General features: G+C 40.6%; 1 protein-coding gene across 1 annotated transcript; it reads left to right on the top strand.

Annotated features, from left to right (window-relative positions):
• The first annotated feature begins 4,092 nt into the window (after window positions 1-4,092).
• LOC104629804 (protein-glutamine gamma-glutamyltransferase 6) lies at window positions 4,093-18,063 on the top strand. Its single transcript, XM_010306839.2, has 12 exons — window positions 4,093-4,300; window positions 5,136-5,375; window positions 5,888-6,006; window positions 7,188-7,316; window positions 8,480-8,657; window positions 9,500-9,635; window positions 10,698-10,801; window positions 12,520-12,762; window positions 13,418-13,762; window positions 14,743-14,900; window positions 16,499-16,632; window positions 17,827-18,063. Exons 1-12 carry the CDS (start codon window positions 4,093-4,095, stop codon window positions 17,978-17,980), a joined length of 2,148 nt encoding a protein of 715 aa, XP_010305141.2. The 3' UTR covers window positions 17,981-18,063.
• The last annotated feature ends 5,693 nt before the right edge of the window (window positions 18,064-23,756 follow it).

Consider the following 23,756-nt stretch of genomic DNA (forward strand, 5'->3'; position numbering starts at 1 on the left):
ACCATAACAAAACTTTAGATTCCTTTTAAAAAAATAAATTTAAGCTCTAGGTAATTAATTTGCCTTTTTGGTTGCTGGCAATCTTGATATGAATGGGGAAACAAAACAGAAAACAGCAACAGACACACACAAAAAAAAAGACACAATGTAGAGGCATAGAGGTGAGGAAAATAAGGGATCCCCCTTCTCCCCTTACTCCTCAGTCACCATCTGTTGACGGTTCAGAACAGCAAATTGGTGCGCATGTTCCTAGGTAAGTTGTGACACAGGATGAGGGAGGAGAGAGCAGGAGGTTGCTGCCGGAGCAGAGCAGTGTCTGTAATCAGAGCGGGCAGGGCTCACACCAGCAGAACAGCTCTGTAGCCTCCTCCAGGGCCCAACTCAAGATGCCGTGCCAAACAGCTACAGAGAAACTATGTACGTGTGTATGAATGCCCAACTATAAAGAAAATTGATTAAAAGCGGAGGCAGCCATTAAATACTCCTCTGTACTTAATAGAAATCCCTGATGCACGGGTGACTGCATGACAATGCCTCTCAGTGGGATGTGTTGCTTCTTATATAAGAAATGCGTATTATAGGTTATGATATTCTCATTACCATCATACATTACAACTCTGTATGCTTCCAAGAAGGAATTAATTATATGCAGTTATATGAAAGATCTTCAGGCAGACCTACCTTAAAAAAAAAAAGTGATTTATGCTATGCAAAGTCATGATGCTACTGAGTGACAGCAACGCTAATATATTACAAATTTATTTAGATCACTCCATGTCCCATACATCCATGTTGTACAATATGTATATTTGTCTATACCTGCCCTCGGTACATACAGTCTCCAAAAACCTAAACTGACACAAACCTAACCATCCAAAATTAAGTTTCTTCTGTCTACTGAAGACTGTATTTCCTTCATTAGATCCAATTTGGGATGTTTTCCTCTCTTAGTAGTTAAGAGACCAGGATAATCTTTATCATCTTTCCACAGCCATTCACCACTTTTAAATAAGTATAATTAAATTCAAGATTGTGCAATTAAACCAGTCATAAGTAGATGCTTACATAGGACATCACTACAAAAACAGTGACTAGCAACCACAGGTCACACCCAGCTCGTATAAACTCTAGCTGATGTAGTGAAGTCAAGAGTCCAAAGCCTTTCCTTACTCATGCTGGTGCAAGAGGATTCAGAATGTTCCTGCGCACTTTTGTATCTGTAACCTGAACTACACGCAAGTGGGAAAAAGAAGAAAGAAACCCTATGGCAGGTGAGTTAAACAGCCTGATTGCTCCAGACATTGCTCTTCCAATACAGATGAGTGGCATTTGCTGAGGAAGCAGGATAAATTACATCTAATTGTTCTCTTGGCAATTTAGCCCTTTTTAGGTTATATGCATTTAATGGGTTAGTCTACTAGAACAGATTCTTTTTTTTTCCTCTTCCTTTAATATCCTGAGTCTTGAACATATTCCTTTTTCCTGTAACACAGAAAAATAGAGTAAGAAAATATTTTCCTATCATATCCATTAACTACTCTATACAGTGTTATTGCAGCCATGTAATCAATGTTGGCTAGTGATTTGGGAAAACTGCCAGATAGAAGTCCCAGGCTGTAATCCCTCTCTGATACCGAGCTGATGTCTGGGCTCAGACAGGTCACTTGGTGGCCTCTGGACTCCCACATTCACCGCCCTACGGAGTGGCTACGGCAGCCTGCGCGCTGCTTCGAAGCACAATCCCCGTATCTGTGTTATATTGTACTTGCTCTCCCTCTCACGCTGACTGGAAAGATCTCTGGTTGGAAAGCTGTGTCATGATACACAGAGTCTAGCTACAATTTAGCCTAAGGATTTTTTTCTGTTATAGCTTCAGCTTTCTGTCAGAGGCAACAAGAACCCTGTGTGCATAACAATCAGTGTTTTCAGCAGCGATCACCGATTCTGCAGACTTTCTGCTTATGAGCATGCTCCCAATGTTTATCCATTATAGGATAAACACTTACCCAAACAAAAATTTAGAAGTTTCTCCTATTGTACATTGACAGGATCATCGAAAATATGTTTTTTCCAACAGAGATACTGAAAGCAGAAAAAGAAATTATAAGATTTAACCTGAAACTGTGAAGATCAAAACAAGGAGAAATTTGAAGTACACGTGGATGAAAGACTGGTATCAGACTTGTGCTCTTGCCCCATATATAAACCATTTTTTGCTGATCTCCTGCACGTATTCACTAGAAACACCTGTGTAACCGTGGCCTTTGCAAGGCAAACCAAACTACTAATTCTTAGAGCTAAACCAATGCTAGCCACTGCTGCTTTTATCTTTCCTGCTTCTCCAGGTGTCCCCTCTTACCCAGTTGTACATTTTGTCTTTGCCTGTGACATTCCACTCTGACAGCCTTGGCAGCATTGTTTAGGTCCTTGAACGTTAGAGTCTCACTAGTATTGAACCTATTGCTCAGTTGCTATTAAATCCTATATGTGCTACGTATTTATTTGCAGACATGTAAAATGCTCTCAGTTATCTGCATAGCTGTGCAAATAGTGACACGCACACTCCCTGCTCTGAAGAGCCTGGGCGTTTTACTTGCATAGTTCAGGATGCACAGTGGTAGGATATACACGGGTAAAGTGTTGCAAGGCTACCTTCTTTTCAAGCTCCAAGCCCAAGTGCCCTTCAGAGACTCATTCTAATGCACTCTTAAATTAGAGGACTTGATGTTAGGAATGCTGTTTTCTGTAGGTCCTTTTCAATTAAACATATTTAAGGCAGGAAAATAAAGTGATGATGCAAGTGAGAAACTTTCTAGACATTTTACATCAAGTGACTCAAACATCACGCTCCTATCAATGGAATTCTTTTCCTCCAGGTGACATACCTGAAACAAGACCCCTCACTTAACTCAAACACGTTTATGCTTACAGGCTACAGGAAAGCAACTTGCTCCAAGCCCTTACTGCAGCCTCAGAACTGCATGTCCACATTCATGTTTCTTCCAAAAAGCTGAAAAATGAATGCAATTATGACATCAAGACTTCACAGACTATAATTCTGTGCTGCAAACACAGCTGAAAACTCAAATCCCACCCTCTCTATTTCTATAGAGCTCTATGGATGCTCTCAGGTATGAGCCTCATTCCAAGTGATTCAAAGTGGTGCTAAGCCAAGTCCTGTATCGTAGCTCAGTGAAATGATGGAAGTGTTGCTTACAGCACCATTAGTCTGCAGAGAGTTAACGTGCTCCAGTCATGGCAGGAAATTTCTTCAAGTGAAATTCCTCTGGAATATTGTACTGGGGAAGGGCACTTCTCAAACACATGTTCATAGAGGGATCTGTATTCTTTCTGCTTTGTTTTTGTTTGTTGGCTCTTTTTGTTTTTCCTGGGTAGGTTTTCTTTAATTGATCAATGAACAAGAAAGGTTGAAAGCTTTTGCAATCTGTGCTTCAGCATCCCATTTTCAATAGTGAACAACCTGCCATGATACAATAGAGCAACTCATAGCACTGCCTCAAGATAGGCCACTATTATCCTACCATCCATCCTCTGCTGGTTATCTTTTCTCAGAGTGTGAAACAACACCCAGCTTCAAGCAACAAGACTGTAAATTAACTGAGATACACGATAGGTGAGAAGATAACGTGCAAGCTCAACAATGAAGATACTTCTATTCATCATCTGTCATACAGTGTTTCCAGGATCAGGCACGCACTTCCTCATGAGAGCTTTAATACTTCTTTCTGTACATCTGTAAATCATCCTGGGAACTACAGATCCCCACAGAAAAAGAGCAGAAATGTGGTGGAATAGAACAATCTCTTCAAACATTAACAAAGTCTTATCTGAATACAATAGGATATAGGGGGTTTTTTTATCAAAATGAATTCTCTGAATGTTTTTTTTCTGTCTCTGAAAGATGCCTGCAGAAAAAAATATCTTAGCTGTTCCTCTAAGTTATTGTTTATTTTGTAATTTTTAATGACATTGGATGTTTGTTCTCCTAGAACATATATCTCCAGCTATATATAAATATAATAATATTACTACATTAGATGAGCTGAAAAGATGTACAAGTTTGAAGGAACAATGTTTTTAATTAATTCACTTTGTTTCTTTCTAGCCCTGAAAATAGCAAGTGTCAACTGGCAATCCAAACTAAATAAAGCTGCGCACCACACCTCTGATTACAGCAGCACAGAACAAATCTTGAGGAGAGGACAGACCTTCAACATCACTCTGAACCTCCAAACAACAGTACAAGCTGCAGACAACTTCACCTTTATTGCAAGCACAGGTAATTTCCCCACAGCACTCACCTCAAATCCAAGTCACTCCAGCTCCAAAACACTAATGCTTTACAGCTCTACATAGTCCATTCCTGAACCATTAAGCTTTGTCTTGTATCATCCAGGATTCATTGTCCTTCCAGGCTTAGGAGCTTCCATTCTGAAGTTCAGTCTGAACCTTAAAGAAATAGACAGTTAAGGCAACGATTAATAGGAAAGCAGGGGCCACCCTCATCCTAAAAACAAGGCTGTATCTCTGCTCTTAAGGACTTACCTGCAATACTGCAGGTTGTCTTCACTCTGTAGTCCCTGAACACTTTGCAGCCCTACCTCTCACAGGCTATCCTTCCCCATTTATCTCCTCTCCTGACTCTCTACTTCACCTGTTTAAACTCCCCTTATTAACTTCATGTGTTCCCCATTACTAGAACAGTCTACATGACCCCAGTCATAAGTCTCTTGTCTGGATCTTCCCAAAAGGCTTCTCAAAAAAATTCTCCAGGCAGCTGCTAAGTCTTAATAAAATGTGTCTTAAAATGTGTGGCCCATCCTGCCTACATATTTTTGAACTGTCAAGTTTTCAGGACGACAGGCTTGCCTCCTCACTTGTGTAGAATGATTATGGGCATATTCACCTTTACTGGGTTATGCAGATAATGCAGAGGGCTGCATAGTACGATTCTATGGATTGGAGCGCAGCTAGCTTACATCGAACAGGCATTTGATCTGATCTGATCTTTCAATGTAGTCATTAAAAAAATTATGGAATTGAGATCATCACTGACCCCAAGTTTGTCACCCACAGCTGTCATTTGGAATTGCTGTCTCTGTTCCCTCTGGCAGGACCATCTCCAGCAGAATCACAGAAGACCAAGGCTGTATTTAACCTTTCTGAGGAGGATGCCAGTGGCTGGAGTGCAACCCAAGAGCCCGGTGAACCTGGCTGCATGAACTTCTCAATATTCAGCCCAGCCAATGCTGTCATTGGACGATACAAACTCAAACTCCAGATTGTTTCTGGGAACAAGGTGTCTTCAAAACTCCTGGGCCAGTTTGTGCTACTCTTCAATCCGTGGTGTCCAAGTATGTTTTGAAGTATCACGTCCTTCAAATAACTCATTGTCTCAGTCAGGAAATCTGGGTGTCACAGTAAAGTGTGTACTTGACAGTCACAGCTAAGATATTTTATTTTTGCTCAACATCAAGGATCATTTTTGCCCCTTCTTCAGTACTGCAATACATCAAAGATCCAGCCTCTTGCTTGTAGAATAAGAAATCAGAGGCAGGAAATATTCCAAATATTTATTCTATTTTTTTTCCCCCTCTGATATTTATGTTCCATTGTAAACCAAGAAATATCTACCAGTAAGACACATACTGAGATTAGTCAAGGGACAGGAGCATAGTCAGTTCCCCTCAAAGGAACTTCACGCTTATTTGATTCAATCTCTAAATGATTACAGAGGTACAGCAGGGAGTCCTAACCTGAATGCGCAGACTGCCAGAGCTGTTCCCTAGAACTCCCCTTGAAGTGAGATTTTCAGTTACAGCAAAACAACTTTCCTTCCAACCAGCATGTCTCATTCTGCTTCTAGATGATGATGTCTACATGGCTGATGAAAAGGAGCGACAGGAGTATGTCCTGAATGATAGCGGAATCATATTTCAGGGACTGGAAAAATATATTCAACAAGAAGCTTGGAACTATGGACAGGTAAACCAGCATCACCTATTCCAGAACTCTGAAAATAAGAACAGTGGGTTAATAGGCTCTTGTGGAGAGAGAATCATTATCTCATAATATAAGAGTTCAGTATTCCTTTCTCACGATTTTCTTGTCTCACTTATCAATACATTACAGCAGCATCAAGATAATTTCCCCTGTCTGGCATGTGCTAATACAGAAATAAAAGAAACAAAGCACAATTTTAGTTTTCTTTTGCCTATTACATAAACTGGAAAAATTCTACTTGTTTCTTGACCCTTGCGAAGGGCAAAGGAAGCCATTCCAGTACTAACCTCTAGGTATTGCAAGGCTAGTACACCTAAATATTTACACAGTTGGTTCAGTAATGGGGCAGAAGACACTAAAAGGATATCCCAAATCTATTCAACTGAAACAACTCAAGTTGGAGTTTTTGAAAATCAGTTTGGCCTTCTAAGCATAACTGCTACAAACACAGTCATACCTACAGCCCATCTGTGGTCACATAGCTATCCTGCAACTTGTTGGGCCAGTCAAAACCATTCCTGATCGCTTCATGCCTTACAACTGCAGCAGCAGTTGCACAGACAGCATTTTATTAATCCTCCCAATCGCTGTGGCTGCTTTTACACTAATAAATGAAATAAGGCCAGATCTGCTTTCTGTCTCAGAGGTCAAGTGACATCCTTGCCTGACCTCATCCATACAGCATAGCAGTTTGGCATTCTCTGGTCCAACACAGTGTCTCTTTGTGACCCTAATCTACAATAATTATTTTTGTGGGTTTCTTTCAGTTCAGAACACCTGATATGGGGTGAGGGCAGCCCATCAGAGTGAAGCTTTCATAACAGAAGGGTACCCGTAGGGGCATGACGGGATGTGGTAGGGTGCGAAGCCTGCTGAGCCAGATCTGGAGTGCTCTTGTCCATTCCACCAGACCACATAATATCTTCATGAATGCTAGTAGCTATGGCCCCAAACCACGCTCATAAGCATGCTGGCTTTAAAATACTAAGGAGAGTCAGCAGCCCAGCGCTCAAGCTTTCTTCTTGGCCCTATTTAATAGTACAGAAAATGCCTGTATTACAAACATCATCCTATTGTGCTAGGAGAAGGAAAATAGGTCAGGAGTTTAACCTTGGGTTTCTTTACGACATTAGTCTTTAATATATTGCTTGCTTTGATTTCAGTTTGAAGAGGATATCCTTGATATCTCTCTGGCTATACTGGATCGAAGCCTGAACCACCGCCAAAATCCAGCTGATGATCTATCCAACCGAAACGATCCTATTTATGTGAGCAGGGTTATCAGTGCTATGGTAAAGTGATCAATCAGTTACAGCTGTACAATGCACCTACTAACAAACCCCTCAATATTTTATTGTGAATGCCTCAATGTTTTATAGGATTAGCTAACTTTTCTGTGAAAAATAGCTACCGAAGAGGGAAAATGGAGATTTATTCTCAAGGAAAAATACCCCAAAAGTTTAATTTACCTTCTTCCCGAAAGTTTGCTCATAACTGAAGGAATGGTTCCAAGAACTTTTGGGGAACATTGAATCTCAGCTGTATTTTCCTAACAGATTTTCAGTCCATTAAATCTTTTCACTAATTTGGAAGGTCTGTGTCCATTCTGAAATAATTTGCTAAGTTTTTCAAGCTCCAAGAGAAGCATGAAATATTTTAGAAAACCAGTGTTGGTATGGCTGCTTTTAATGTGTGTATTTAGTATTCTTCACTTAAGGGGGATTCATTCAGTGAGGCCTGTATGTATTTCCTTCAACAAAGAGTTACATCTTCTCAACACCCTCCTAATCCTCACAAATATATAAATGCACAACTAGGCAACTGAAAAGTTTCCATTTTATAAATAATACATGCCTTAATACATTCCTTGTCTGAGACTCCTCCTTTAGAGCTGTGGTCCTTCTCACCCTTTTAGACAGCACTCACTTCAGGGAATTTTAACTTCAATATCAACTAAATAACTCTACTTAGATGTACAAAATGACTAACAGGACAAATACTTAAGAAAAAAAATTATTTAAAAAGAATGTACTGTTTCCCGTACAACCGTACATGACCCTGAAACAGGTCTCTAAAATAGATGTGCACAAATACAAGCACATTTAACAAGTTTGAGCAAGCCGTATGTACTATATGCACATTTGCAATAAATGCCCATTCAGAGAAAATACAAGGAGGTGGAATTAATCAATGAAAGAGAAAATTTAAATCAACTGGCAGTCAGTGCCTTTGGGAACATTTGTACTGAAAAACAAGGCAGCTTTGAATCATCAGACTCTACGATCTGGTCTGAGTTTGGTCCAATTGTTGCACTTGAGCAGACAAAATTCTATCTAAGATTCAAATAGTATGTCCCACCACTCAGCTAACGAGAACAGTGGTACATTTCTGCCTATTGCCCTCTCTCCCTTTTTCTGTAAATATTTTAATTCTCTCATGAGAAGGATTCTTCCAGGTTAACAGCAACGATGAAAAAGGAGTAGTGGAAGGGAAGTGGAATGGAAAGTACTTCTCAGGAACCAACCCCTTGCAGTGGAGTGGAAGTGTGACCATCCTTCGAAAGTGGTACCGGGGGAGATACAAACCTGTCCGGTATGGCCAGTGCTGGGTCTTTGCAGGAGTAATGTGCACAGGTATACATGAAGGAATGAAGAATGCTATCAGAAAGGAAGCTTACTGGAATTTCTGTGGTTTGAGCTTCGTGACGTTATTTTTGAAGCTGTTTCAGCTTTCACAGAGAGAGTGAAGAACCTATGCTCTCCATGCATGAAGGCTTATTTTCTTCTAAACAACCATAGGTTGTAACACTGCACCCCAGTTTTGTGAGTCATCAAACAAAATGCAAAGCAGTTTGCCAGGCTAGGCTGGTGAAAAGAGCAAAGTTTCCTGTTGCAAAGCTAGGATTCAAAGAAAACCAGTGCTCTTTTAAGTCTGTCTCCTCACAATGCCAGTTTTCTACTGTTGCATCTCACCTACTGGTGACACAAAATGTAATCACAATTCTGAGGACCTGTAAAAGGACCTGCAAGTCGGGAAAAGCATTTCATTCTGGCAGTTTCCAGTCAGAGCTGCTCTGAGAGACAAGAGTCACTTTGGGGAAAATGCAAAGGAAAAATAATGCAATCGAGAGGTACGTCTCAGAGAGGAAGAGGAAAAAGAAGCAGGTAATGCAGAAACACAGCGAGACAATGGGAGAGAGAATAGGATGATGGATGAAAGATTAAAATAAATGGGTGAATCTAACTCTTCTTAAAAAGAACATGGCAGCTAAGAATGCCATGTGAGTGGAACTGCCTTCTAAGCAGGTCTGCGCTATGACTGTGACTTGCATCATATCTGAGAGGGAAGTTTCTGAGGGTTTGTTTCCCCACTGAAAACATATACACTAGACTGCTTTGCCAAGAAAAACAGAAAAATGCTTTCTAAATGTCTGTAAAATAGGTTAACAGCACTTTTATGGTATTCTATATTGCAGTTCTGAGATGCTTGGGAATACCTACTCGTGTTATTACGAACTTTAACTCCGCCCATGACACAAATATAAATCTGAGTATTGATAAGTACGTTGACATCTCTGGAAAGACTCTGCACTTGACTGAAGACAGTGTGTGGTAAATATAATTTTTTTTCTTAATACTTCTTCCATTATATTCTCCTCTAATTAAAAGATCTAGAATCATGCTCCTGAAAAACCATCCCAACCTCACGCTCCCAGTGATATAAAACCCCACACAAAAGAATCAACAGAGACTATTGTTCAGAAATGTGATATGGAGTCAGTTTTATCATTCTGAAGCATTATCGGAGGAGATACCATTGCTATTCAACATCTAATTTAAAAATATAACTGCTAATTTTGTCTCTAATGTAGGAAAGTTTCATTTTTTCCCCCAAAAAAGGGTTTTTTTTTCCAAAAAAAGAGTGGTTAACCTCTTGCCCCAAAATGATATCAGCTTGTCCCTTGATTCCTAGAGCAGAGCACTCTCAGAAGCCCATAAGTTTTAGACCCAGCTCCTGTGGTACATACTATTGATTGTCTTTCATGATTAGCATTATACATCCCTTGTACAATACTGAGAGGTTACTAAAGTAAAGGTAACGTGTTTAATGCTGCTGAGAAAAATTCCATCCCGTCCCTTAGGGAGAACATGCTGTTTCTTTCACCTCAGAGAAGCTGTTAAAAATTCTGCTTTTGACAAACAAGTGCACAGAAACTACCCCACTGCACGTGTGTGTCATAACTGTGTGCATCAGTGTTTCAGTCACCAAGCACCCTGTACCATGTGGACTGAATGGGACAAGGGTGACATGAAGTAGAAAGCAACTCTGAACTACATACCAACAGATAGCAATGTGCGCAGGAGACCTTTGGCTGTACAGTATGTTGTTCTGGAATGTCCAGAATTGAATACTTGACTCTGCAATCAATTATTTTCCTTTTAACATTTTTTTTTTCATAACATCCCAATGTTTCTCAGAGATCTGAACACAAAAAGCTGGCAAAGAAGAGGGAAGAGGTACTCAAGAAAGGAGGCAGCAGCTGGTCTCTCCACAGAGGAGTTTTTATTTACTCAACCAGAGTTATTTCTTGCATTGCACCAGAAATGTATCAAATCTTTCAATATAAAATTAATTGTATGAATTGAAGATTCCCTATTCTACCTCCCTTACAGGAATTTCCATGTCTGGAATGAAAGCTGGTTCATTAGAAGAGATCTTGGCTCTTTTTATGATGGATGGCAGGTTCTGGATGCAACACCCCAGGAAAGAAGCAAAGGTAACACTGTTGTAAATATAAAAAGCTGTAGATGCTGTTACGCCTAAAGATTGCTACTGAAATTTCAGGACAACTCTCTTCTACCTACTCCTTGTAGATGTAGCATTAATTTGGGTGCACAAGAAAAGCAATACCCACATCAATCTCCAGAGGGTTGCTTTTCTGCCAGCAAATTCTTACTTGTTTTGCTCCTGTGCCTCCACAAAAGCCAGCACATCTTAAGTTCACTTATCTCACCCTTGCTTGTCTTAGCTCCTAACATTACACAGACCTTTAGTTTGCTTACTCCAGCCCCTGCCCACTGCCACTTGTCCTTTCACTGGGTATCACCTAGGAGAGTCTGATTCTGTCCTCTTTACACCCTCCCATCAAGTATTTACAACAGTGATAAGATTTCCCTGAGCCTTCCCTTCTCCATGTTGAACAGTCCCAGTTCTCATTCCTTAATCATTTTTGTAGGACTTGCTCCTATACGCCCCTACCTTTCTTGCACAAGGAGCCAGAACTGGACACAGCACTCCAGATGTGGTCTCACCAGTGCTGAGTAGAAGGAAAGGATCATGTCCCTTGACCTGCTGGCAATGGTCTTCCTGACGCAGCCCTGGATATTGTTGGCCTTCCTTGCTGCAAGGGCGTGTTGCTGACATTAGGCACATTTACTGGCTTGCATTGAACAGATTTAGTAGCAAAACAAATTAAAACCCCTTTTACTAAGATGCTAAGTAAAGATTTTAGAGCTGATAGTCACAGAGTTGAAACAAAGAGTTTACAACAGAAAATAGAATATGTCCCATGACTCTAGCCTATATTTTACAGGACACACAGGAATCAGTAGGGAAGATATTTCATATAATGTCCCCGTGGCATGCAACAACATGGCATATACATACAAAGCTACATGAAAGAAGCCCCAAACTGTTCTCTGGTTCTGAAACCAAGTGACATATAATGGCTTTTGTTCACAGCACTGAACTGTCCCCCACCACCACCAAAATAATATCACAGCCTGCTGGGAGCACAGCCTGGTCAGTCCCATGCCCTGAATTCTTCACAGCCACTCTCTGAAAGATCACTCATTGACAGGGGGCAAAAAAACCGCATTAGAAGCTTGCTAGCAAGTAAACAGTGTGGATGACCAATGGCCAGCACATTTGGGTTCACACTTCGGCTCTGGTTTCATTTACTAATACAGACGCAACTTCATTGATCTAGTTTGATGACCCCCATCAAAAGATTAATTTATTTGGCCATTTAAAATCCATCACACTCCAGGTAAATTGCTTCTCATTGCCCAATACTAAGTTTACCAAATTCAGCTTCCTGGCTCTTCCCAATGCACAAACAGCATCGATGACTCAGTAAGTCTGATTGTACTTGTGACTTGGCTCCCATCCTCTCCTCTCCTTTCACTAGACAGCTTAGCGTACAGCCTCGCAAGCTTTGGAAGGTTAGAACGTTTCACGCAGCACACATCATAAGAAGCATCAGCTCTCCCTACACCTTATCAGCCCTACAACCTCCTCTGTGCTCTTACCTGTTGATAGAAAATGCATGTTGAATCTCTGGACATGCTGTTACCGTAATGCACAGATGTAGAAACAATGCCCTTTATCCAAACATGTCTTTGGAGTGATTACCTCTCCCTGTTGCTGTCAGCAGGAGGATTTGTGTTCTTTTGCAATAGGTCGTCATTTAACTTCTCCCTCTCTCTAATACAGGCATATATCAGTGTGGTCCTGCCTCCACCAGAGCCATTAAGGAAGGGGATGTGAACCTGGATTATGACAGCTCATTTGTGTTCGCAGCAGTGAATGCTGACTATGTTACTTGGGTTCACTATAGCAACAAAAGAAAAGAGAGAATTTATTCCGATACTAAGAAGATTGGAAAATTTATCAGCACCAAAGCAGTGGGCAACAACTCCCGTGTGGATGTCACTACTAATTACAAATATCCAGAAGGTAATTACAGTTGTCTTGCCATTGATGGTCAGAAGTGAAAATAATTTAGGCCTTTGTTGGACTGAGCACTGACTTAATTTCTTTGCTGCTTCTAGAGCAAAGTAATTGTGAATTTTCAAAGTCTTAAGGCTCATTGTCAGCTGATAGTGATTCAGTTCAGCCTTTGTGGCCCCTGATGAAATACTAACGTATTCAATACAAAGTCAAAGCTACTTCTGTAAAATATTCTGTCCCAGCTGTTCTGATCTGCTGGTGAGAACATTTCTGTTATAACGTGCAGCAACAGCCATTCTGGACAGTTGTCTGGGGACAGTTTCTGCAAAAGGATTTTTCATCCTTCTTAATGTCCGAGGAGACGGCATTTGCCCCAGCTCATGCAGAACTGAGCTCTCCCAGGAGTTGTCTTTGTACTGCTCACAGCTTCTAAGAGGTGGCCATGAACAGCCAGCACTGTTTTACTTTCCTTCCTTCGTGGCCATGTATATTCATTTGCTTTTGTGTCAAAATTAGCATTTAGGTTGGACCTCACTTTCTCCTCTTGTGTATCTTTGCCCTCCTCAGCTTTCCTGTGCTGTATTTACTGAGAGCATTTATGGCTGCATTGCACTATATACAGCATGCATGAGATCTCTGACCACGTTATCTTTCAAAGCAGGATCCCTGAAAGAAAGGAAGGTGTATAAAAAAGCACTGAAGCTGCTTGGTGTGAGAAGCACTGGAAAAAGAATCAAAACTGCAAGACCTAGAAGGCGATCTTCAGTAGCATGGAGACACAATATGACACAGCCTGCACAAAAACCCAGTATCTCAGGGAAGCTGCTCCTTGATGCACCACCTGTAACTGGCCAGGACATCCTCCTTACTTTGGCACTCAGGAACTTGATCTCAGATTTCAAGACCATAAAGGTTAAACTGAGGGCTTCAGCCATTCTCTACACAAGAAAACCAAAGGCAGAGATTTTACAGTTGTCTAGGTCTATTAAACTTGGATCTGAAGAAGGTAATTTTATTTTTCTTACAGCTTAGGACAAGACATACCTTTGGTTTGTGGCCGAATTACATAGAAATAATGAATGGCTCAAGAAGTGCAAGACCTGCAAAGGAGGTTAAGGCTATTCAAGGGAAGAGAAACATACATATTTGCCCTGTTTTAAGCACTTGCTTTTGGGCACTATCAGAAAGGATACTGCGCTGGGTGACTTTTTGTCTGACCCAGCACAGCCACTATTAGTTCTGCATTATGACCCTTTTTGCTAAGAGACAACAACTAACACCAACAACTAACATACACCAGAGACTCCTCAGCTACCAGCTCCCCATAAGCAAAGTATAAAGACAGATTAAATGGGGAAACATAAGCCTACACCTTTTGCAGCATAGGAGAGTAACTAAAGACTAAGAGCTACACTACCTACCCTGCTTTTGTAGGGACAGTGCTGAAAAATGGGATGTGTAGCACAGATGAATATAACTACCCTCTCACACTAATACACAACACATTATAACTCTTTCCACCATTCCAGCAGTAGATGAACATTTTTTTCTCAATGTACTGAGATCATTGCCTTTTTTACTGGCACAGCGACTCTGTGCACCCTCTTTAAGGCAGGGGCTGAACGGCTGCATCAGCAAGGGCATTTAAACCAAGCCAGCCTTTCACTTCTGCCTTCTTTGCAAGAAGGAGCATTAAATGCCCAGCTTCAGATAAAGGAGAAAACCACTAGCAGGGGTTGGCACATATATCCATCCTCAGAACTGCCCAGTGACCAAACTGTACCTGATCATTTAGTTTTTGATGTGAACATAAGTAGAAGTCAGCTATAAGCATTGGTTCTGTCTATTGGCGGTCAACACCCACAAATGGACAGCCCCAGGGTGATAGCATCCTCGCTCCTTAAACTACAGATATATTACAGATAGCTGGTACTTAGACACAGAAAAAAAGAAGAGGGGGAAATTCTGTTTCTATTTCTATTTCAGTGAAAGAGATTTCATTCAAGATCTCCTATTCCGAGTACAAAAACTCTCTGATGGATGACAGGAAGATCCTAGTGACTGCTGTGTGTGAGACCAAGCAGGGAGCCTCGCTTCTAGTGGAGAAGGATATTGTACTTCAGGATCCTTTTCTCACCATCAAGGTAAAAGCTAGTCCCCTTTGTGTCCCTAGAGAGACAGGTCAAGAAGAAGCAACTAGAATCCTTACTCCATCTGCTCCTCATGGGAAGGAGTGTAGGAAGTGAAATCATGCCTGAGGGTGGTTTGATCTTGTTGCTCTAGTAGTAGGCTATATGACACAAGTGGAATGAAACACACTAAGGAAGAGCAAACCTTTCCAAGGCATAGCTGTGCTATGTATTCTTGCCAGTGCTTGTTGACATGATAAAGTTCTCCGTGGTATGAGGGGTACAAGGTAAGATTATCTACAGACAGACAGAGAGATCTAGCCCACACCTAGGCCTCAACTTTTGTCAGGGAAGTCTGATCATTCTCTTACAGTTTATTTAAGAAACCTGATTTGTACCAAAGACAGCTTCACTAACTAGCTGATAATGCCTGGCTCGTTATTACTCATACTCAAGGAAGTTTTCACCTTATCAGGAAAAGTGGCACTTTTCACTTTCTGTAATATCCTCCCAAATGATTAATAATTAGAACTGGAGGCTTTTTTTCTGGTTAAGACTGACTTCTGACAAATGTTGTACAATGGGTAAAAAGCAATTCTTAGTCTACAGGAAAGACACTATGTCTGCCCGGGACAGTCCTGGGTTTGCATGGCACATCACATCCACATAGTTCAGCACATCCACGTGCTGTATCAGCCATGGGAGCACATGCCATCTGCCTACTGTACTGCAAACAACATAGAGGGACTATAGAGGCAAATCCAGAGCCTCCAGACTAGATTAGCTATCCTAAACCACTCTGCCAGTAGCATACAGGAAAAGCAAGGTTACACACAGGAATAAAAAATTTGGATTTTTGTAGATCTGGCAATTTCTGAATTGTTCTAGTGAGACTTTGTAAAAGCCTTCTGTGCTGTATCATGCCAATAGCAGAGTCAGCTTATACAGGGCAGGCACCTGAATTAAATTATTTCAATTCAGTGACTAAGTTTCAAGAAGGGTTTATGCTTCTGTTGATCGAAACTTCTGTATAAGCATATAGTCAATAATAGAGCAATGCAATCAGGATGCTGGACTTCATCTACAAAGATAACCAGATACACCAATTCCACTTTATCTCAGTCAAAATAAGGTAGTGAATAAGTTTATTTGCTACTTGGCATCTTTTTTTTTTTTTTCCTGAGACACTACAATTCACCTCTGTTTCACACCTTCAGTAATCCTAAACCTTTCATTTAGCCTAACTAAAGCTAATTTGTCATAAGCTGCCTACAGTAGTTAGCCATATATGCCAAGTTAATACTTGTATCATTCTGTTCGCACTCTGGTAAATATCACATACTGTGTTACACATAACACCATACACTGACCTAGTTAAAAACTTAGGACTAAATGGTAGATTCTACAGTAGTTTGTTTTTTCTCAGCCACACTGGATGGCTGATTCAAGCCTGAACTCTGATGCCAAAAAGTATGTCCGTGTATTAATTCCCAGCTCCTTCCTGCCCAGGAGATCCTAAGAGGGTAAGTGGTTTGCAATGGGAATGAAAAGAGAAAACCTGGAGAAAGAAGTGAGATTACTGCTTGGCTGAGCAGGATGTTTTCTCCCTGCAGGTCCTTGGTCCAACAGTGGTACACAAGGCTGTTAACGTGCAGGTCACATTTACCAACCCGCTGTCGGAAGTGCTGACAGACTGTGTGCTGAGAGCAGAAGGTAGTGGCCTGCTCAAAGAGCAACTCAAAATCAAGTACGTAAATGCTATCTATCTGGCTAATAACTCATTCAGGTGGGTGGAAAATCTGGAATAAAAGTGGGGTTTTTTTAAAGATTCTGTCAATCTCATGACTTTCACTTGTGCCAACCTTGGACAAAATACCATCATGTCAGTACTCTCCATATACTAGTTGGAGCTTTTTACACCTCCTTTGCCAAGCTTTGAATTACAGAATGCTCAGGGAGGGGAGAGATGGCCTGCTTTTAACAACAGCATGTAACTCAGAGTGCTGTAGTTAATGGCTGAATTATATAAAGGGCAAAAATTTTAAAAACTTTCTTTTTTTTTTAGTAGTTCACAAAAGGAAACCCAAACAATAAGAGAAAATAACGATATCTTTTTTCCTTCAGATATTAAATTACTAAAGAGCCAGGACATATACTGTAATGAAATGTCTTAAAAATGTGTCCACTGATATCATACCAATAAGAAATTGTTCTCCCATCTCCTCCATAATTATTATTTTAAAAAGATTTTTAAAAGTCTCCAAAATATTTATGCTGGGGGAGTTAGCACCAAGAAACTATGAGAGGAAAACAAAAAAAGACAGCAAAAGATGGATAATGATATGAATCACTAAGGCTTTGTTTACATTGAATACAAAATTCAGGTCTAGAACCTGACCTCGAACCTTAACTTGCCTTACCAGCATCGGTATTGCTCAGCTTCAGCACCTCCTTAGAGCAGAGAGGCCCTTTTCCCCCAGTCCCTCTATTTCCTGGTGCTACTATCAGCCTCCTTGTGTTGGAAAGCCAAGAGTCATTTCTAATTATGCCATAAAATCAACAGGTAATTATATTTACCACACCAAAATACAGCATGAGCATATCTAGAGTACTATAAATGTTGTGAGTGTTGAGGATTACACATACAGTTGGATTTGAGCTCTTCTAAAGATAACCTTTCTGCTCACTCCTCAGGCACTCAGTATGTTTTGCCCTCATGATACAACCTCTAGTTCTCCATCACAGGTTGAGAACTGCGACTGTTCCACCACATCCATTACAGCTTGATTAGTTCTTCAAGGATAGTGTTGTGGGGGCTGTGAACACAGAAGGTTATGTCCACCTGTGCCAGGAGCATACAAACTTTGGTTTGGGGACTCTGAAGAATACATAGCAAGAATTTTTCAGCTGCTTGAACTTACAAATGTCTTCTCTCTTTTAGTGTGGCAAGAATGGCCCCCATGGAGACATCAACAGTCCAGTTTGAAATCGTTCCCTACAAGAGTGGCACCAGGCAGCTTCAGGTGGACTTGGTTTGCATCCGTTTTTCAGACATTAAGGGATTTGTGATGCTTGATGTGGGTCCTGCTCAGTGACAAACCTGTACATCAGTTCAGTTTTGTCTCTGTTTATGAGACTGGTGCAGTGTTCATACATTATTATGACTGGGAGCACAGAAATGCAGACCTCTGCTGAAGTGATGTAATATGAAAGGAAATTAATAAAAAGGTACTACACACTATACTGTAAAGACAGCGTCATCTTTTTCATTCCCTAACTTGGTTTATGGACCTTCATGAATAGAATTACTAATGGAAATCATTATATAATGTAACTTGAAGGACAGGATTAAGTGTGATGGTTTTCAGCACTAGAGCCTGCAGCAATGATAGCAGCTAGATTTCCAAGGAATGCCATTTAAAATCACTGGTTTTGTAAGCTTCATTGAATATAATTTAATTGTAGTCACTAAATATAAGTTTTATTCAGTAATAGCCAAAGTACTATCCAAATAGCTGACATAATTCAATCCTAGAATTAAATTTATCATTTCATCTAATTACTAGAAGGAAAATACAGCAATAAGATATGGCAGTGTTACACAGAACTCTCTTCTTATGACTGGAAAAACGAGAAGCTAATCAATAAACAATACTCTTTAATTCACAGTTTCCCTATTCAGATCATGATTTAATCATGTGATTGATAAATTATAAATAATGAAATATTTGGCAAAGAAATGACTGGGACAGTACAAAAGCAGATAAAAGAAACATGTCCTTGACTAAGGTGTGGCAAGCACTAGAGCATCTGGAATGGTAACAAGCTGGAATAGCTGTTCCTGAAAACAGGAATGAAGCAGCAGAACATCATTAAACAGTAAATAGCTGATTTATTTACACATTTATTTACACACATTCACCACTGTCTCAAAACACCCAGACTTCCTTCTGGATGAACAAAATGAATGAATGAAACATCTCCAAAGATAAAAGGATAAATGATTACCACAGCCAACCTGAGACAAAACACATTACATTGCCATCACTGACATACTGTAGTAAAGCATTATGCAAATTTTCATGTATACACACGTTACAAATTCACTGCCTCATACAGCCCCAATTACCACTTACTTTAGAGGGCTCTACCAAGAAAACAAGAAAAGCATTTGGCTCTTGAGAGGGGTGGAAAATGTATTTAACAAGGAAAATATACTGTAAGAGATGTCTTATAGCCCTTAAACTATGGGTTCAACCCCAAATCTTGTTCAACTGGCTACATCTCTACAATCACCCTCTCCCAAAGAAGCTTCAGGATAATACATTTGGCATTTTAATGTAAAAATTGTATTTCAATCAATTGACATTTTAACAGCAGCTTCCATTAAATTTCTCATTGGATAACACTGCATGCGGGTATGACAAACCCCCAGAGGCAGGAATACATGGAAATCCTTATGCAAGTCACAAAATATTTTAAGGAAATAAAGATGTCACACCAAGTGACAGAAGGAGAACAGCTACCAACAACTCAGAAAAAAAAAAAAAAAAGTTGTTAATTTTAAAAAGAGTTTACAGGAGAGAAAGAAACTGGTTCCTGTTCCCATTAGGCAGAAAGAGAGAAAAAAAATGCAGCTGATGTAATGAATAAGCAAATTTCTCAATACTCTGCCCACTTAGGTTCTCAGTTTCACAAAGCAGTTTCAGAAACAGTTTCAAACAAAGCCAAAACTGACACCTACACTGTCTTGTTTATAGAAATTACCTAAATACTTTCTATTACAACTTTTCTAACCTTAGCACAGCTAAGAGCTTTCAGGACTTACATGTAACTCGGAGGCTGACTGCTATGTTTCTTTGCATTTTAAATACAAATGATGGACAAGACGAAGGTGCCAATTTGGAAGATTTATTGCAGGAAAAACCGACTGGCCCACAGCAAAGGACCCCGAACTGTATCCTCTTTACAAGGAACTGCAGCAATTGCCTGGGAGTATTTACAAAGGCTTCGCTAAGCATAAACACGAGCAATTTCCCAAAGAGAAAATTCATGTGTGTGGGGACCCACTTTACAATGCTCTCTGGTTTTGTAATCACATCCCCTACTACTCTGAAGCTATTCTAGGACTCGTAGGCAGTAGTAGTGAACAGAAGCCATAACCAACGCAGGCAATCAGTCAATGCATTGGTCCTAATTATTTTGCCATTATTAATTTTGATAAAATTGGAGCTGGGGGAATGGTTGGGTGTTTTTACTTTGGTCCGGGTCAGAAACTTCTCGCTGTACTACCAGGAGAATTGGCCAAATTTTTCTATGAGACCACTTGAGAAAAAGCAGCCTATGACATGTATTTTTGTTTTGTACTGGCACTACTTCAGGGTTGTTACTTGCCCAAGCCTGCTGCCACACACTTCACCCAGCCCTTTAACTGTATCTTACAAAACCATTGTATCTACCCTCCTAACTTATTTCAGAGGAAGTTCTACCTGTTTCCTTTCATGCAAGTATCACCAAGCAGGCAGGAAAAAAAAGACTGTTTTTTCTGTTTCCAAAGGCAATACTTCCAGAAATGCTCAGAAAGCACAGGATGGGAAGAAAAGGCTCAGGACAATAGGGTCAGAAGGATGTATGAAAAATCACGATTAACACATCCTCATTCCGCAAAAACTGCTTAAAGTAGACCATCATCCTCCATGAGGAAGGCATTATGCCACCCATATCTAAATCCCAGCACTGCGCCCACTTGTTCCTTGCAGAGTTAATAAGACAAAATAGCAAAGATCTGAATGTTCCTAAGAGACAATTTGACCTTCTCCTCCTGACAACACCCAGTACTGTCCAGCAACGCGATCCCAACTTCCCCAGAAAGAATGTTTCACTGCCACCAACTGACTCTGTGACACAGATTAAACCGAGGTCTCATTTAAATTTCTTTGATTTAAAGCCAACAAAATCTTCAAAACATGTAAACCCCTATTTTATTACCTCAATTACAATATTTTGCCACCCACACAAGTATTTACAAGGGATGCGGAAGCTTGTCAAAACTAGTCAGCCCAGAGAGACTGGAATGAAGATTGAAAAGGGGACACACACACACACACACACACACACACGGGAATTCAGATTTCTCCAGGCAAAGGAGAGGGGAATAGGTAGCTTTGCACCTATCAATTAAGTCTTGCAGGATCTTGGAAAGCCAGGGAATACAATCCTTCACCAGCCTCAGAAAAGGCCTGGAGGTAGTGATGGTGTTTCACAAAATCTCATTAGATTTTGCAAGAATGCAGATTGTCATTACACTTAACACCCAGTACAGCCAAGCCATTCTAATTCCTTCAGTATTTCTTCTTAAATACAATCCAGGAAACTATTTCAGACAGTGTTTGTCACACGAGCTTGGAATGACCTCATCCTAATTAACTATTTGTAAAGGCAGCCTGCTCTTCAAAGGAAAATCAGCTCTAAAGCTGGTGCCAAGTTCCACGCTTTGCAACACTTGGGGTTGCTGGTTTTCGGGGTGTCAGCATTATTAACTGCCCTCAGCAAGCACACCCAGTCCAGTTCCAATGCTAAACGCAGATCCAGCCAGTGCCACGGACAAGGAATACACATTCTTCCTGTGTTAGACGTAAGACAACTGTTCGATTAAACTAATGATTATTACAGAGAAAACTGTGTAAGTGCCCAAGGAAGGATTTAAATAGCTTTTGCCAAACCTACAATCTTCACACAGCCCTTAGTCAGAAGTCAATGGGAGTTGGTGGAGTAAAATATGGCTAATTATCAGTATTTTTCTTTATAAATATGCAGTTTAAATCTGAGCATGCCCAAGAGGCTGCCCCCACCCTCATTCCATGCTGATCACTCAAAAAAATCCAGTGAGCACTAGCTGATATGACACATTCATGCTACAAATTGGTCTTGAAAGACATTAAAATCAGTCTCCAGGACGGTGAATGTTTCTCCCCACCATTCTGTTCTCCTGATCTAAGCTTTTAGAGCCTTGATTCAGGCAGTCTTTTCTGCTCCTCACCCCAAGGGGACACAGCTGGGACAGCTGACCCCAACTGACCAAAGGGATATTCCATACTGTATGACGTCATGCTCAGCACATAAAGCTGGGGGAAGAAGAAGGAAGGGGGGGACGTTCGGAGCAATGGCATTTATCTTCCCAAGTCACCGTTACGCGTGATGGAGCCCTGCTTTCCTGGGGATGGCTGGACACCTGCCTGCCCATGGGAAGTGGGGAATGAATTCCTTGTCTTGCTCCGCTTGTGCGCGCGGCTTTTGCTTTACCTATTAAACTGCCTTTATCTCAACCCGCGAGTTTTCTCACTTTTACTCTTCTGATTCTCTCCTCTATCCCACATAAATAAAAAAAAAACCCACATAAATATACAGTAATATCCAGGCAGGTTGGATACTTTCAAGGATCCTATGGGTCACTTTTCCTTTAGATTTCTATGAGCATATGGATAGAGTGACAACACTTCCCTAGACTTGGATGAAGTTTTCCAGAAGCAGCAATGCAAGAAGTAAGTGCAAAAAGGGTAAAAAATCTGCTCGTGACATAAAGCCATTTCAATTACTGAGTTCTAAAAAGCTATGAGGAACTTCAGAGGGTCCCAAACAAGGCAAAACAGATGACAATACAACAAGCAGTGAAATTCAGCTTGGAAAATGCACAGGAGGAAAGCAATTTTTGGTCAGCCATCATGCAGAGTGTTACATCAGCCATCTCAGAAGGAGACCTCAGCATAAACAGACAGCTTAACCGGGATTACAGCACCTTGTGTTTCTATGATTCCCACTAATGACATGTTAGACTGCAAAGCAGACAGGAGGGGACTACTACAAAGAATGATTATCAGTAACAAGAACTCAAGAGTGATATTAAATCTTCCATATCATGACATAGTCATGAAAATCATCAACTACGAGATGATGCCTCAGTTGCTGGGGTGAAGCTCATGTACATTTTTCTGAGGCGCCTGGCATTGTGTACTGTCGGAGGTCAGATGAGACTGGATGAACCTCCATTCTGAGCCAGTCTAGCAAGTTGTACGTTTATGCTTTTGTTGCATTTTAGAGACAAGTATAGGTTTGGATGTGGTTAATTGTGAGCGAGTGAATGTTAATTCTTACCAAATCCTTACAAGGAAAGAGGGAATTCACTTGGTTGATTTCACGGATCTCGTGCACATGAGGTTACACATGCTAATGCTGATGCTAACAATATTGCAGCCTCAAGTTCAGAGGTTGAAATCACCATAATGCTGGTCTGTTACAACTGTTGTTTTACAAACAATGGTACACATCAGAAGCATGATTAATGTGTGTTAAATGCATGAGCAAATTATGTTCACAGTGAGCAACTGTACAGGACAATGGACTGGAATACATATTATAAAAAAGGACAGCTTGAGCTCACACGCTTCAACTTCTTGAATAAAAGAAAGCCTGAAAAATAAACCTGGTATCAAGTTGACTTTGTGACTGGAGAGATCAGAGAGAAGGATTTACAGGAGAGGTGGATTTTTCAGGGAAAAATCAAACCCAGTCTTTTGAAAAGAATGTCATCATGAATGCTGTTCCTGGAGCTCCAGCAAAGATAAGTTGCTCCTGTTGAAAAGACTTTCTCCTTTTGGAGCCAGAAACACGTAAGTAATAGCTATGTGGAGAGCTTATGAAAGAACCACTCTTAAAACAAATCTGCAAGACAAGGTAAATTACCTATCAACATGTCTAAAAGTTCAGAGTGCCTGCATAAAGACATGCAAATTGCTGGTTGCGTACAGCAAAATAGCTGTACCGATCCAAACTCAACTTTTTGACAGGGCAGTTACAATTGCAATATCCAGAAAT

This window comes from Balearica regulorum, chromosome 16 (genome assembly GCF_011004875.1).
Source record: "Balearica regulorum gibbericeps isolate bBalReg1 chromosome 16, bBalReg1.pri, whole genome shotgun sequence".
NCBI classification, from domain to species: Eukaryota; Metazoa; Chordata; class Aves; order Gruiformes; family Gruidae; genus Balearica; species Balearica regulorum.

What these genes read in the sequence shown, in the direction of transcription:
- LOC104629804 (XM_010306839.2), top strand. Translation starts at nt 4,093, where the DNA reads ATGTTTTTAATTAATTCACTTTGTTTCTTTCTAGCCCTGAAAATAGCA. An exon ending in TAATTACAAATATCCAGAAG is followed by an intron (nt 12,763 to 13,417) that starts GTAATTACAGTT and finishes CTTTCAAAGCAG; the next exon opens with GATCCCTGAAAGAAAGGAAG. An exon ending in TAAACTTGGATCTGAAGAAG is followed by an intron (nt 13,763 to 14,742) that starts GTAATTTTATTT and finishes TTTCTATTTCAG; the next exon opens with TGAAAGAGATTTCATTCAAG.